This window comes from Bufo bufo, chromosome 5 (genome assembly GCF_905171765.1).
Source record: "Bufo bufo chromosome 5, aBufBuf1.1, whole genome shotgun sequence".
NCBI classification, from domain to species: domain Eukaryota; kingdom Metazoa; phylum Chordata; class Amphibia; order Anura; family Bufonidae; genus Bufo; species Bufo bufo.
In genome coordinates, this window is record NC_053393.1 from 56064657 (window position 1) to 56080576 (window position 15920).

Genomic DNA, 15920 nt, shown 5'->3' on the forward strand with positions numbered 1-15920 from the left:
TGTCCGTCACAGATCCCCCCCATAACAGTGTCCGTCACCCACAGATCCCCCCATAACAGTGTCCGTCATCCACAGATCCCCCCATAACAGTGTCCGTCATCCACAGATCCCCCCATAACAGTGTCCGTCATCCACAGAACCCCCCATAACAGTGTCCGTCATCCACAGATCCCCCCATAACAGTGTCCGTCATCCACAGATCCCCCCATAACAGTGTCCTTCACAGATCCCCAGTAATAGTGCCATCCACAGACCACCATTAGCTCCAAACCCACCAAAAGCACACCTTTTGGTTTAAAAAATTTGTTTTCTTATTTTCCTCCCCAAAAACCTAGGTGCGTCTTATGGGCCGGTGCGTCTTATAGGGCGAAAAATACGGTATTATGATTTTTTAACTTATATGATGTATGCCAATTAGGATCCACACTCGACAAGAAGAACAGGAAGTGTCATGAGGACAATGGATCAGAAGACCTTCAGGTGTCAATATATTATCAGCAGATAATAAGCAAATCCAGACAACACATAACTAAAGTCTCACTTTGGTAGTCCCCACTGATCTCGAAATCCACAGTGTTGTCTTGAAGGTTTCTCCTAGAACCTGAGCAGTAGTTCTTATGACTTATTCAGAACCTGCACAGCAGGTGGACACCTTTTTCTGGAGCCAGACTTTGGACTTATTGTGCAGTAAAGGAGCTTAGTAGGCTATGGCTACACAACGATCTTAGTCCTGACACCTGCTGTTCAATCAAAGATAGCTGTGTAAGCAGTGCAGCCATTGAACTGAATGGGGTCTCCAAAATCCAGCAGGAATTTCTTCTTTAAGTTATCACTATGCAGAAACAGTGCAGCATGAGAAAATTCCCCTAAAATGAAGTGACAAATGCCCGCTACACTTGAATGCCAAGAGTCACATCCAAGGAACACACAATGATTGCTGAGACATAAAGAAGTTTAAAAATTAACCAGAAACAGTCCTGATTTACCAAAAGTCATCTCCTCCGCTGCTCCTTGTACTTGCTCGTTCTCGGGTTTTCAGTCGTAACATTTCCATGACACTTTTGGCATAAATGTCCCTTAGATTCACGTTGATATCGGATTCGGTGCTGATGTTCTTCATTAGCTTCTTTAAGGCCTCCCTTTGCCTCAGAGCTGTCTCCTTCATTTTTAATGTGAAGTAACAAGCAGCAAATCGGTCATTGATAATAGCAATTGGTAGGGCTAAAACTAAAATGCCAGATAAAATGCACAGAAAGGCGACAATTTTACCAAATGTGGTGTCCGGTCTGATGTCTCCGTAGCCTACAGTTGTCATGGAGGTTGTCGCCCACCACCAGGCACAGGGGACACTTGTGAAACTTGTGTCAGGAACGTTGTGTTCAATGGCGTATTCCAGGGCAGAGAATATGGAAATGCCCACTGATAGGAAGAGAAGCAGAAGGCCGACTTCTTCGTAACACTGAGCAATGGTCATTCCTAAAGACTTTAGACCTGAAAAGTAAAAAGAAAATAAACATTCACTCTACTGAATGAGATGAGCCCGTCCATGTCAGCATGAAAAGGCTTTGAAAGGGGTTATCTAAGATTAGAAAAAAAAGGCTGCGTTCTTCCAGCAACAGCACCACAAATGTTCATTACCTGTGCCTGGTATTGCAGTTGAACTCAACTGAAGTGAACTGGAGTTGAGATGAGATACCACACGCAAGTGGTGGACAGGTGTGGCATGATTCTTAGAAGATGGCAGCCATGTTTTCCTAGTTCTGGTTATGTACGTTTTATTGCCAGATATAGTCCCTCAAACAAGGTACATCCAACTTGTTCTTGAATGTATGTTATTTAATGTGATTATGCTTTGTATTAAACAACATTTTGTATGTATTTCTATAAGCTCTCTTTAGATGGCACTATTTAGTTGTTTGTACTGAGTAATGCTCTGACTCAGCAGAAGGAGTTAGCTTTCCCTTTTGAGGGAAAAATCTTTTGAGTATTGCATCAGCCACTTCAGAGTTTATCTCTGTATGTGAAAGGGGCAAATGCTTGTTCAAATCCAGGAAAAGCATCATTCCTGTTAAGAAAACAATCCCAGAGGGAAAGCTGGAGAAGACATTTAATGCTTGTGGAAAGATTAACAGTTAACACCTCCTTTCCCCCTTAAATTACGAATTGGCTGACCATTTGATGATCTGCATCCCTCAATCTGGAAATTTCAGAGCTGATTATGAGACATTTTGCATGTAGATGGTTTGTAGTCTCTGGTGCCTACCACACATTTTTGCTATGTGCAGTTTGTATACTGGGATGCCTACCACATTATTGAAATTTTTGCATGTCTGTAATCATCTTGGAAAGGTTGCAAAGTGTTTAGAAGGAGATCAGGGACTACTACTACTACTCCTATTATCATCATTATTGCTGTTTGCCTATATACAGCTATTCATTGCTCCAATTGCTCTGTTGGATTTATTTCAAACTAGCAGCTCAGGGGGCATTTCCTTTCCCAAGAGGTGTATCCTTCCTCAGGGGGTGTGGTTTTTCTCATGGAGTGCATCCTTTCTCAAGGGGCATGTCCTTTCTGCTGCAGCTCTCTCCCTATTACATCTCGTGTGTGTGTGTGGGGGGGGTGGGTGTCCTTTATCATGGCCATCTCCTTTCTGCTTCAACTCTCTCCCTTTCATATCTCAGGGGGCCTGTCCTTTCTCAGGGGGCGTATACTTTATGATGCAGCTCTCTCCCTGTTACTGTCACAGCTTCTAAGAGTACATCCAGCAACATTACCATCAGTGGCAAAATTAGATTACATGAGATTGACCTAAAGAACTACTAAAGAACATAGTGATCCATGATGAGCTATTGGAGAACACAAGTCCATAGTGTTCTTTTACAGGGTCCTCTGTTGTCTGTGACCAACACATCAAACAGTAGACTCCCTTGGCCCTCTGGGACAACTTTATACATGCAGCTTGTTGTTAGAAGCTGGGTCCTCTACTGTTTGCAGAATGATGTAGGCAGTTTGATGCAGTGATGTCATCTAGCCGCCAACATCCCCAGAGTGCTCCTGAGTCCTGACCTCTGGTAGGCCACTGATCTTTTAAAATAAGTAGCTGGAAGCCAATGGCTCTTTGTTCCACCATAGTTTTCAGCTGGATCAGTTATTTATTATCTATGTGGCTGCAACTTAACCCAAATAAATATGCTTTTCCCTGGGGTTTTGGAGCTGGCGCTATAACAAACAGTTGATTGGCACAGCAGTTCCCATATAAAAAGTAGTCAACCTCTTTAAAGAGGCTCTGTCACCAGGATCAAACTTATTAAACCAGACATACTGGCTGATAGAACTGATCATGCTGATTAAAACTATACCATTCTTTTGTCTATATGATAAACAGCTGAAGAGAAATGTGTGTTTTTATTCATATGCAAATGAGCAATTGGAGCACCAAAGGGCAGAGCTGAATCATCTGAGCACTGCTTTGTAACACCCCCTGTGCTCTGCACACGCCCCCCTCCCCTTGATTGACAGGACTAGACATCAGGCTGAGGGCACAGACATGTCCTAGAGCTGTGTGCTAGCATGTAAATATCATAGACACTATGTACTATAGCTTCACCATATTGAGATCTGCTCAGAAAGCCAATATACATATCACTGCTTTATTCACATGCAGAAGATATGATCATACAGACACTGGTAATATGTGTTAGCTGATAAGTATAGAAAAACTAGGTATCTCTATGTTGTAATGCTGTAGTTTAGAGGTTAAGCTATGCCCTGATTTGAATATTAGGAGAGATTTTGAAGCTTTTTTTCTTCCACATTTATCCTATAAGAAAAGTATATGTCCTTATCATATTGAGAATAATGTTTTTTAGAAAACGAATAAATATTACTGGTTTCCTTATAATCATATATTGTGTCTGTGAATAAAGTAGTAATAGGCTTTAGCCAACAAAAAAAAAAAAACTATTCTCAGTATAGTAAGGCCTTATTATTATTATTATATGATTGTATATTATTACCGTAATTATATCTTGAAATGAGATGCATTGATCCTATAAAGTCTAAAGGGTGTATTAGACACCCAAATGCTGCCAGCGATTGTCGGGAGGAAAGCTAGCAGAGGAGACTGCTGTTATTTCATGCAGCGATGTCCTCGACAGCATGGCGAGGAGCGATCGCTATGCTATCGCTCATCCTCATGCAGGTGGCAGATCGCTGTTAGACAGTGTAATCTGTTGCCAGCAAATCCAGATCTTTTAGCATGGTGAAAGATCTGGACTGCCCCATGAATGAGCGTTTGCTCATTTATCAGGCATTTAGATGCAGTATTAGACTGCCAGATGGACAGTAACGAACGTTCATAGGATCGGGCATACAATCTGGCAGTCTAATATACCCCTAAGCCTGGCATGGTGACTCAGTGATTAGCACTTTTACTGCTGAAGCCATGGGTTGGAATGTGGCCATGGCCGTGGTCACAACTATCATTTTGATTCCTTTGTAGTATCATAAAACCATTAGCAATTTGGAATTATATCTAAAATCATTGGAAATAGATAATACCAGAGGGAAAAAATTCAGTATGTTTGCTATGAACTAGAATCATGCATAACCTAAAGGCCTCCTTACGTCAAGAACTTTGCATTTTCTTTCATGCTCTGGTGACTATTGATACATATGTATTTCCTTTGACCATGTTCTACCACAGACCGGCTCCTCTGGGAAGCTGCTGAGAATCTTAATAAGTGAGCGCCTGTGGCATTTCAGCAGCAATAACAGCCAAGGTTAAAGGACGAACAAACGTGTTAAATAATAATTATTGTTCTCATATTTATGTATTTCCTTCTCGTAACATAGAAATGAATGGGTTTTAATTATTCATGAAAATTGTAGTATGAATTAGTCGGCTTGAACTTCATTATGCATTTCGTTTTATTAATATCCCATGGGTTAGATTTGCAAAATGCAAGATTTTCTTAGTTTACAGAATATTATACAATATTAAGCTTAGAGGGGTTTTCTAAGATTTTTCTATTCGTGACCTATCCTCAGGATAGGCCATCAGTATCAGACCGGTGGGGGGCTGGCAATTGGGATCTTCGTTGATAACCTGATTGAGAAGGTAGTAGTGCTGCGTCTTCTGTCAGCTCTCCAAGCACAGCGCCGTACATTGTATAGTGGCTGTGCTTGGCATTGAGTCGGGAGAGTTGTAGCCGCTGCCCAGCGAAGTGAATATTGATGAGCTGGGCGGGGCTTCAGAACGGCAGTTGGGAGCGGCTGGCTGGGCGCATTTTGAGATGAAACGCCGCCCCTTGGGCAGATTGGTGACGAGACAGGCAGGTTATAAAACTTTATTTTTCGGTATTTATAAGGTGGACAGGGGGGATACTTAGATGCTTTTAATAGACTGTATAAGACCTGTAATGTCATATATATAACTAAATATGCTGATTTGGCCTGTCAGTGTCCCTTTAAGGACCAGGCCATTTTTTGCAAATCTGACTAGTGTCACTTTATGTGGTGATAACTTTAAAACGCTTTTACTTATCCAGGCCATTCTGAGATTGTTTTTTCATCACATATTGTACTTCATGACACTGGTAAAATGAAGTAAAAAAAAAAATCTTTTTTATTTATAAAAAAATACCAAATTTACAATTTTTTTTTAAAATTAGCAAATTTCCAAGTTTAAATTTCTCTACTTCTATAATACATAGTAATACCTACAAGAATAGTTATTACTTTACATTCCCCATATATCTACTTCATGTTTTAATGCCATTTTAGTCTTTGGGGACGTTACAAAGCTTAGAAGTTTATAAGCAAATCTTGAAATTTTTCAGAAATTTTCAAAAACCAACTTTTTAGGGACCAGTTCAGGTCTGAAGTCACTTTGTGAGGCTTACATAATATAAACCACCCAAAAATTACCCCATTCTAGAAACTACACCGCTCAAGGTATTTAAAACTGATTTTACAAACATTGTTAACCCTTTAGGTGTTCCACAAGAGTTAATGGCAAATGGAGATAAAATTTCAGAATTTAGATTTTTGGCAAATTTTCCATTTTAATCCATTTTTTCCAGTAAAAAAGGGTTAACAGCCAAACAAAATGCTATATTTATTGCCCCAATTCTGTAGTTTGCAGAAACACCCAATATGTGGCCGTAAACTACTGTACGGGCACACAGTAGGGCGTAGAGGGAAAGGTGCGCCGTGTGGTTTTTGGAAGGCAGATTTTGCTGGACTGGTTTATTTACACCATGTCCCATTTGAAGCCCCCCTGATGCACCCCTAGAGTAGAAACTCCATAAAAGTGACCCCATTTTGGAAACTACGGTATGAGGTGGGACTATTTTTAGGGTACATATGATTTTTGGTTTATCTATATCACATTTTTGTGAGGCAAGGTTCCCAAAAATATAAATTCTGAAATTTCATCTCCATTTACCATAAACTGTTGAGGAACACCTAAAGGGTTAATAAAGTTTGTAAAATCAGTTTTGAATACCTTGAGGGGTGTAGTTTCTTAGATGGGGTCGCTTTTATGGAGTTTCTACTCTAGGGGAGCATCAGGGGGCTTCAAATGAAACATGGTGACAAAAAAAGGCCATCAAAATCTGCCTTCCAGAAACCATACGGCGTTCCTTTCCTTCTGCGCCCTGCTGTTTGGTCATACAGCAGTTTACGACCACATATGTGGTGTTTCTGTAAACTGCAGAATCAGGGTAATAAATATTGTTTTGTTTGGCTGTTAACCCTTGCTTTGTTACTGGAAAAAAAACAGATTAAAATGGAAAATTTGCCAAACAATTGCTGTTTTGGCACCGTTTTTTTTTTTTTTTTGACCGTGTTCATCTGAGGGGTTAGGTCATGGGGTATTTTTATAGAGCAGATTCTTACGGACGTGGCGATACCTAATATGTCTACTTATTTTTAATTTATTTATGTTTTACACTATATTATCTTTTTATAAACAAAAAAAAAAACATTTTAGTATCTCCATAGTCTAAGAGTCCGTTTTTGTTTTTGTTTTTAGCCGATTATCTTAGGTAGGGGCTTAATTTTTTATGGGATGAGAGTACGGTTTTATTGGCTCTATTTTGGGGGGCATATGACTTTTTGATCGCTTGCTATTACAATTTTTGTGATGTAAGGTGACAAAAAAATACCTTTTTTTGCACCATTTTTATTTTATTTTTTTGACCGTGTTCATCTGAGGGGTTAGGTCATGGGGTATTTTTATAGAGCAGATTCTTACAGATGTGGAGATACCTAATATGTCTACTTTTTTTTATTTATTTTAGTTTTACAAAATAATATTTTTGAAAATTTTTTGTTTTTGTTTTAGTGTCTCAAGTCTGAGAACCATAGTTTTTTATCTGATTGTCAGTGACTACATTGGGGAAGGGGAATATAAATTTAGTACTCCATGGAAGTGTGGTACTCTCTGACGCAACCGTCAATGCAGAGGCCCGGATGATCGGGGCACGTGTCACACTGAGTAGTGGTGTCCTTCCGTATCCCCCTCCTGTGACACACTCTGCACTTTTTTGGGGTCCGTCCCTTCTTTCCAGTATGTGTGGGGGACCACACCTGGAAAGTGTTGGCCAGGGACAATCCGGGCGCCTCCAGTTCTCGAGGTACTCCGGCCTGCTCTTTCCCGATCAGAAAAGATCAGGGCCTTGAGGACTGCCTCATAGAACTGAAGGAATGTCCCTGTGTTGCCAGCGCTCCGGGACAGCACAAAAAAGTTCTACAAGGCGACCTGTACCAAGTAGACCGCAACTTTTTTGTACCATGCCTGGGTTTTGCGCATGGTATTATATGGCTTGAGGACTTGATCAGAGAGATCAACTTCTCCCATATACCGATTGTAGTCGACGATACAATCGGGCTTGAGGACTGTTGCCGTGGTACCTCGCACAGGGACAGGGGTAATGCCGTTACCGTGAATTGTGTACAGTACAAGGACATCCCTCTTGTCCTTATATCTGACCAGCAACAGGTTTCCACTGGTAAGGGCACGAGTCGCACCCCTGGGGATAGGTACCTGGAGGGGGTGGGTAGGTAGACCTTGTTGATTTTTCCGCACGGTCCCACAAGCGGACGTGGATCTGGCGGTGAGGGACTGGAACAAGGGGATACTAGTATAAAAGTTATCAATGTACAGGTGGTCACCCTTATCTATCAGTGGGTGCATAAGGTCCCACACAAGTTTCCCGCTAACACCATGAGTGGGGGTACATTCTGGGGGTTGAATACGGGAATCTTGCCCCTCGTACAGACGAAACTTGTAAGTGTACCCTGAGGTACTCTCACAAAGTTTGTACAGATTGACGCCATACCTCGCCTGCTTTGAGTGAACATACTGGCGGAAAATGAGTCTCCCCTTGAAAGCAATGAGAGACTCATCAACCGCGACCTCCCTTCCAGGTACATAGGCCTGCACAAATTTGGCCCCAAAGTGATCGATGACTGGCCTGATTTTGTACAGGCGGTCATAGGCAGGATCACCTTGGGGGGGACATGCTGCATTATCTGCATAATGCAGGCATTTCCGGATGGCCTCAAACCGGGTATGTGTCATGGCCGTACTGTAAAGTGGGGTCTGGTAGAGGATGTCCCCACTCCAGTAATGCCTGACACTAGGTTTCTTGACTAGGCCCATGTGCAGCACGAGGCCCCAAAATGTCCTCATCTCGACTGCACTGACCGGATGACAAAAGGAAAGTGGGGTCATCCTCGTCCTCACTGGGGCTCTCGGACTCGGAGGCAAGCTGGGCATATGCCTCCTCGGCCGAGAACATCCGGCGGGCCATAGGGGAGTGTGTGTGTGCGCGTGTGTCTGCGTGCTAAACTTTATTTGGTGTGTGTGTGTGGGGGGGGACGGGTGTTCACGAACTTATCCTAAACCTAACAGATAAAAAAAAAACTAACTAAAAAAAGGTCAAAAAATGTGAAAAAAATAAATAAAAATATTCAAACTCGCTGATCAGCCGTCCAAAGCTGAACAGCGGTGGGGTGTGCGATGCGCTAACAGTGGCCGGACGCTAATGCAATCAAAAACTTCCACTTCCACTAACTTTCCCTGAATATCCCTGCCTAACCTAACCTGTCCCTAACCGTTCCCTAAATACCTTGCAGGTGGTGCACAGATAGGGGTGCTGGGCACAGATGGGGGTGCTGGGGCATAGATGGGGGTGCTGGCTTATAATCTCTGCAGACCGACGTGCAGCGCTCCTCTCTCCTCGGCTCCCGGACAGAAAAGGAGGAGGAGAGGAGCGCTGCTGTAATTTGAACTGCCCGCCCGCCCAGCCGACCAATGAGAGCCGATCCTGAGAGGTGATGTCACCATCACCTCTCAGGATCACAGGATGGTGATTGGTGGTGTATTATCACACCACCGATCACCATCCTGTTCTGGGTTATCGGGTCCCCAGAGAAACGAATAACCCGGAAACGCAGCAAACCGCAGGTCTAAATTGACCTGCGGTTTGTTGCGATCACCGACATGGGGGGGTCACAGGACCCCCCGGCGCATTGTCCCAGGGTGCCTGCTCAATGATTTGAGCAGGCACCCAGTTCTGATCACCGCCCGCCACGCGGCTGTGATCGGAACTACTCAGGACGAACAGGTACGCCCTGTGTCCCTAAGTACCAGGACATCAGGGCGTACCTGTACGCCCTATGTCTGGAACAGGTTAAAGGGCAAGTTCATCAAATAATAATGATAGTGCAAGAGCTGTGACATGGTGGACACCAGCAACACCTGATGAACCCAATTTACTACAATGGAGTTTTTGCCTTGGTGTCCATCACTGTACTAAGCAAAAAAGGGCTGGTAGCTGCCCTAACAGAGTCTTCTCTGAGGATGTATCCTCAGCTTTATCCTGTTTCACTCCTGGGTGTATTTTATATTAGTGTACACAATCCTGCGGTCAGGGCCGGCGCCAATCATAAGCAGAGTAGGCCACCACGTAGAGTGCACTCTTGCTGGGGGCGCCGGCGCTCTGGAGTCTGGCCGCCAGTGGCATTGCGAGGTGGGTGCAGCGGGTGCGGGCCGCACCGGGTGACACCAGTCTGATGGGGTGTCACCCGCTATACCCAAGTTCCCAACACCACTAGCACCCGCCCCCCTGTACTTGCCGGCTGCGCGGGCATGAGTTTAGTCACTTTGGCGCGCAATCCCCCAAGGCCCGTGACCTCCCGAGGTGGGTCTTTCGGTATCATGCACCGCAGGACAGGATTGCGCGCCGAAGACACTGAACTTAACTGAACTCATGCTCGCGCAGCTGGCAAGTACAGACTGTACAGGATCAGCGACACAAGTACGGGGGGGGGGGGGCAAACTACATAATGGAGGGATGTCTGGGGGCAAAATTAACTTGTGTGGGGGCAAAATTACTTAGAGGGGGCAAATAACTTAATTTGGGTCAGTGTGGGGGGCAAATTACATAGTGTGGGGGGCAAATTACTTAATGTGGGGCAGTGTAGGGGGCAAATCGCATAACGTGGGGTTGTGTGGGGGCAAATTACTTAATGTGAGGCAGTGTGGGGGGCATATTACTTAATGTGGGGCAGTGTAGGGGGCAGTAGGGCATTCTAGAAGGGAATTACTATTGGTGGAACTATGAGGAGCACTATTACTATGGGTGGCACTATTATTTCTTCAGTATAGTATTTGTGGTATTGGGGCCGGGGCACAGAGAGCAGCAGGATAACAGTGTGGGGACTCCAGGTTGGGGGATGATGATAGAAAAGTGAGGACACTAAGATGTCTGTGTGTCACACTCTGCAGAGATGAGGCTCCTGAGAGAAGTGTCCGGACCGAATGGAGAAGATGATGACAGAGAAGATCTACATTGGAGGAAACGTCACCTGGAGGCCCTGGATGTGAGAGGTACGTGCTGCTGTATATGTGCAATGCTGCTATCTTATGTTTTGCATATGAGAAAATGTTTACAATTAAAATGTTTTAATTAAATGTTCTATTTTACTATTTGTATTATTTGGTCGAAAGGCTGATTGGAGGGGATTGTAACGGGACTGCTGTAGAATATCTAAAATTAGCTGGTCAAGTAAAATGTTGCATGCAACAATCATTAAATAGGTGGCTGACAAAAAGGGGCGGGTCAATGAGCGTGGTTAATAGGCAGAGTCAAGGGGGCGGCAAAATTAGCTTTTGTCTAGGGTTGCAAAAATCCTTGCACCAGCCCTGCCTGCGGTTCCTTGCTGGATCCTGACAACAGAGAATCTTCTCTGTAGTCAGGTTCAAACAGTATTCATTTTTTGTTTTGGATCCCAAATAAATCCATGGCATATCTGCAGCAAAAATCGCAACTGTAGCTTGCAGATTTTGCAGTGAATTCACTGTGGCTTTAATTCATGCTACCTTGAAATCCACAGTAAAAATCTTCAACAGATAATGACATGAGGTGAATTTTAAAATCTGGATCACAGGCCAATCTCCACAAGAAAAAAAGTCTGAAACATGTGAATGCAGATTGTAAAACCCCTGGTTATCTGCTGTAGATTCTACCTGAAAATCTGCATGTAAAATCTACTGTCCTGTGTGAACTGCCCCTTAGGCTCCTCAGCAGGAGGAGGTAATTGAGGTAATATAGAATTCAGTGGATAACTAGGAGATCCTGACTACAAACAGTCTCCTCTGTAGTCAGGTACCATCAGTAGAAGTTTGCTTTAAACTCCTTGCACAAAGATTGTTCTACCAAGTGATTAAAGGAGTTTTTCCACTAAATACCTTTTGGTTAATACACATATGATCACTCCGGACTAGAGATAGCCTTGCGGTTCACACGGCGGTCATTTCGCGGCGAACTTTGCGCGTTCGCGATTCGCCGAACATGCAAACATATGGCGATGTCCGCCGGTGCCATATTCTTTTGCATTGCGCCCAACTTTGACCCATTACACACACATAAGGTGGGACAGGACAGCCAATTGAGACGTTTCAGCACACGGACACCCCCCCCACCCTATAACAGAACCCGATCTGGCAGACATTTTTTTCATTCTGTGTTTTTTGCCAGTGTAGGGAGTGGTTGCTTTGTGGAGCAGGGACAGACTGTTAGGGACACTAAACGCTAGCTAATAGCGTTTTTAAGGACTGGTATAGGTGTGCTATCGATAGGTGTGATATACTGAGGGGTGTAATATACTTATAGTATACTTTCTAACATAGAAAGTATATTATAGTGAATTTGTGTTGTGCAGCAGTTGTGTGCGGTTCTGCTGCAATATCGCAGTTATATAGAGGGACAAACACTATTGGAGTAACTAATTGCAACTGGTGTGATATATCTGTTGCCCCCCAAAAAAACTGATTGAGGGGTGTGATATACCTATAATATACTTTCTAACATAGAAAGTATATAGTGCATTTGTATTGTGCAGCAGTTGTGTGCGGTTCTGCTGCGATACCGCAGTTATATAGAGGGACAGGCGCTATTGGAACAACTATTTGCAATGGGTGTGATATACCTGTTGCCCCCCAAATAAATTAATGAGGGGTGCAATATACCTGCTTCCACAAAATACTGATTAAGGGGTTTGATATACCTGAATAAGATGCAAACTAAGTGGCTCACCTATCCACCTGGAGACGGAAACGGTGGACACTCCACTGGCTCACCCTATGCCAAATCCACAGTCACAATAAAAATATATATGTATGGAGGGCACTCAATATCTAGCCATATGGACATCTATATAATTTATATAAATATAAAATAGTCCTTGAAAAGGCTAGAGGGATGTAAAAGGCAGTAAAATGTGCTTAAGAGCATGGCAACTGCTCTGCAAACAAATGTGGATAGGGAAATAACTTAAAATGAAATAAAATAACTAAAAATTACAAATTATTAACCTGCAACTCAGAGAAGGAGGTGGATATGGAGTCGGAGGTTGAGGAGGCGGTGAATGTGGTGTTGTAGGTGGAGGCAGCAATGGAGGAGGAGGAGGTAGCCAACAATGTTTTTTTTTTTTTTATTGGGGTAGGTAGCCCCCAAAATATTGGGACAAATAAAAAAAAAGAAAAGAAAGAATCATTGCACTTGACTTGAGTACAAGAATGTATGTTTGTAGTAGGTTCAGTAGGAGGTATAGCTGAGACAGAACGGCCACATCCTTTCCCTGCAACAGAGGCTCCACCAACACAACCACCACGACCATGACCGCGTCCCTTATTAGATGTTTTCCTCATAGTTAGCGTTTACAAAGCAAAGTAAAAAGTGGTTAAGTCTGTTAAAAATAATTAACCGCCAATAAAAATCCTGATGTAGGGTATTGCACTCAATTTTTTTTTTTAACCCTATATGACAGCGGTATTTGTGGCCTAAATGTGACAGTCACTTATGCACGTGTAATCCCAAATGTGCAATATATTAGAGGCTTTTTTCACCCTAACCAAAAAGCTGTATTTCTGTCCTAAATGTGACAGTCACTTATGCTTGTCAAATCCCAGATGTGCAGTATATTAAAGGGTTTTTTCACCCTAACTAAAAAGCTGTATTTCTGTCCTAAATGTGACAGTCACTTATGCTTGTCTAATCCCAGATGTGAAGTATATTAGAGGGTTTTTTCACCCTAACCAAAAAGCTGTATTTCTGTCCTAAATGTGACAGTCACTTATGCTTGTCTAATCCCAGATGTGCAGTATATTAGAGGTTTTTTTTCACCCCAGTATGCCAAAGCTGTATTTCTGGACTTGCAGATAGCCTGTGCTGGTGCACTATCGTTGCATAAAATGACTGCCAATCATGTATTGATATTGACTAACTGAAGAAAAAAAAGTTCGTTTTCAGCAGTAGTTGGCTCAGGGCAGGCTTAAAAAAATTGTGCACTGCACCCACAAAACACTTTTGCTGTAGATCGCTGAGTACAAAAAACAGTTCTTGATAAGATTTCTCCCTGATCTCTCCCTCACAGCAGCTGCAGCCTCTCCCTACATTAATCCAAGCAGAGTGACGGGCGGCGCTACGTGACTCCAGCTTAAATAGAGGCTGGGTCACATGCTGCAGTTGGCCAATCACAGCCATGCCAATAGTAGGTGTGATGGCCTTTTGGGGCAAGTAGTATGACGCTTGTTGATTGGCTGCTGTGCAGCCTTTCAAAAAGCGCCATAAAAATCGCCGGACACCGAACCCGAACTTTTACGTAATTGTTCGGGTTTGGGTCCGGGTGCCGAAAACCCTAAAGTTCGGGTTCGCTCAACTCTACTACTCAGCCAATTCGATCCTTCACTCTCAAAGGTCCTATATCAACCGGGTAAACTTCAACATTCAGGTAAGGCACGGTTTTAAATCAAATTCTGCATTTAAACCTCTTGGCTGCAGTGTTCCCATTCTGTATATCCATTCAACCTCCCGCTTGTTTATCTGTTTGACTCCATCCCCTCAACGCCAATAAGGTTTAACCTGTTCTAACCCCACAAAAAATAGGCCACTAGGATTTTTTTGATGCACCATTTTAAAGTGCATCGAAACACTGTGTGTTTCAAGCCCCTTCCTAATGTTCCTCACATGCTCCTGAATTGTTACTTTGAGCTTCCTTAGGGTACGTCCCACATATCGGAGGCCACAAGGGCACTCCAACAGGTAAAAAAACTCCTACACTTTCACAGGTGATCTGCCCTTTAACCTTCATATCTATATTTTTTTCATTTGAGTGAACAGATTGAGTGTTCATTATCCCTTTTCCGATTTCTACATGGCAAACAAAACCCGCACCAGCTGAACTTATTTCCTTTTTTTATTGCTTTCTCTTGGTGATTGGAGCTATGCACTAATTTAGTACGTAGACAGGGAGCCTTTTTAAAAATCACAACAGGTTGCTGTGGAATATCTTTACCAAGCACAGGATAATTTTTCAAAGTGGACCAGTTCTTCCTAATCGCATCTGTGGCGAAACCAACCTCGCCACTGGGTTTTGGAGAGGCCTGTTTATCAGCCTCTTGCCTCAGGATTATGGCCCATACTAACTTTTAAACCCCTGAACCGATTCAAGTGAATTTTGGATAGGTTTGTCCCCAAGTTATACTGTTTAAATTGATGTAAGTTATATGTATGGCCAATGTAAACTCACAAAGTTGTAACAATTTATAATAAGTGTAATTTATCAGCTTGGGAGGAAAATGCTGGGTGCGTTTCTATTGTGCCATTGTCCCATTGTGTGTTTAAAGGGTGATGTCTGTCCTGTTGTCTGCACATGTGTATTGGTGATTTCTCTTTGTCTTGAGAGATAATTGGATTACGCCTCGGGTGTATCCAGGGCAGAGAGGAGGAAACTATGATGCATTGTGGGGATGTATTGTCTCTGTGTATTCTACAGTGCTGCATATCTGTCCTATGTCACAAGTCTTCATTCTGGTCCCCTAGGGGCGTGTACACCAGATGGGCTTGGTTGTTTTATACCTCCCTGTGGGCAGACCTGTAATTGCAACAACTGTAATAAAAACCAGGCTGGGTGTGCCAGCACCTCAGACCACTGCTTGACCCTCAACACGGAGCCTTGTCTCGTTATTGGGGGGATCCGCTGTATGCTGTTAGAGACTGATTGCCATGAGTGTAAGCTGATTCCTGTTCGTCTGCTAGCAGCTATTCGTGAGGTTCCAGTTCGGAGTGCTACTTTGTATCCAGTTCGGGAGTTGGTGTTCTGCAGTAGCTGGGCCTGTCTCTCAGAAAGGGGCACATCGCCTAAACGGATTTTAACCCCTTGTCTGCTGAATCGGTCCGTTACATTGGTGGCAAGCAGCGGGATCGTTCCTACAGCCAGAAGGACAGCTACAGGAGACACCATTTCTTTGGATTTTATAACTTAAGGGCAATGCATGTCTCAGTACAGCGACCCTAAAAGCACCAGGATGGAACCAGCAGTGGAGTACAGATACTCTGTGGAGGAA

General features: G+C 43.3%; 1 protein-coding gene across 1 annotated transcript in view; it reads right to left on the bottom strand.

The window, feature by feature from the left end:
- Window positions 1–982: 982 nt before the first annotated feature.
- The window catches only part of KCNV1 (potassium voltage-gated channel modifier subfamily V member 1), a 125189-nt gene continuing 110251 nt past the window's right edge, over window positions 983–15920 (bottom strand). Inside the window, exon 2 of the mRNA XM_040433841.1 lies at window positions 983–1491. Coding sequence (XP_040289775.1) covers window positions 983–1491 — 509 coding nt within the window. The remainder of the gene's footprint in view (window positions 1492–15920) is intronic.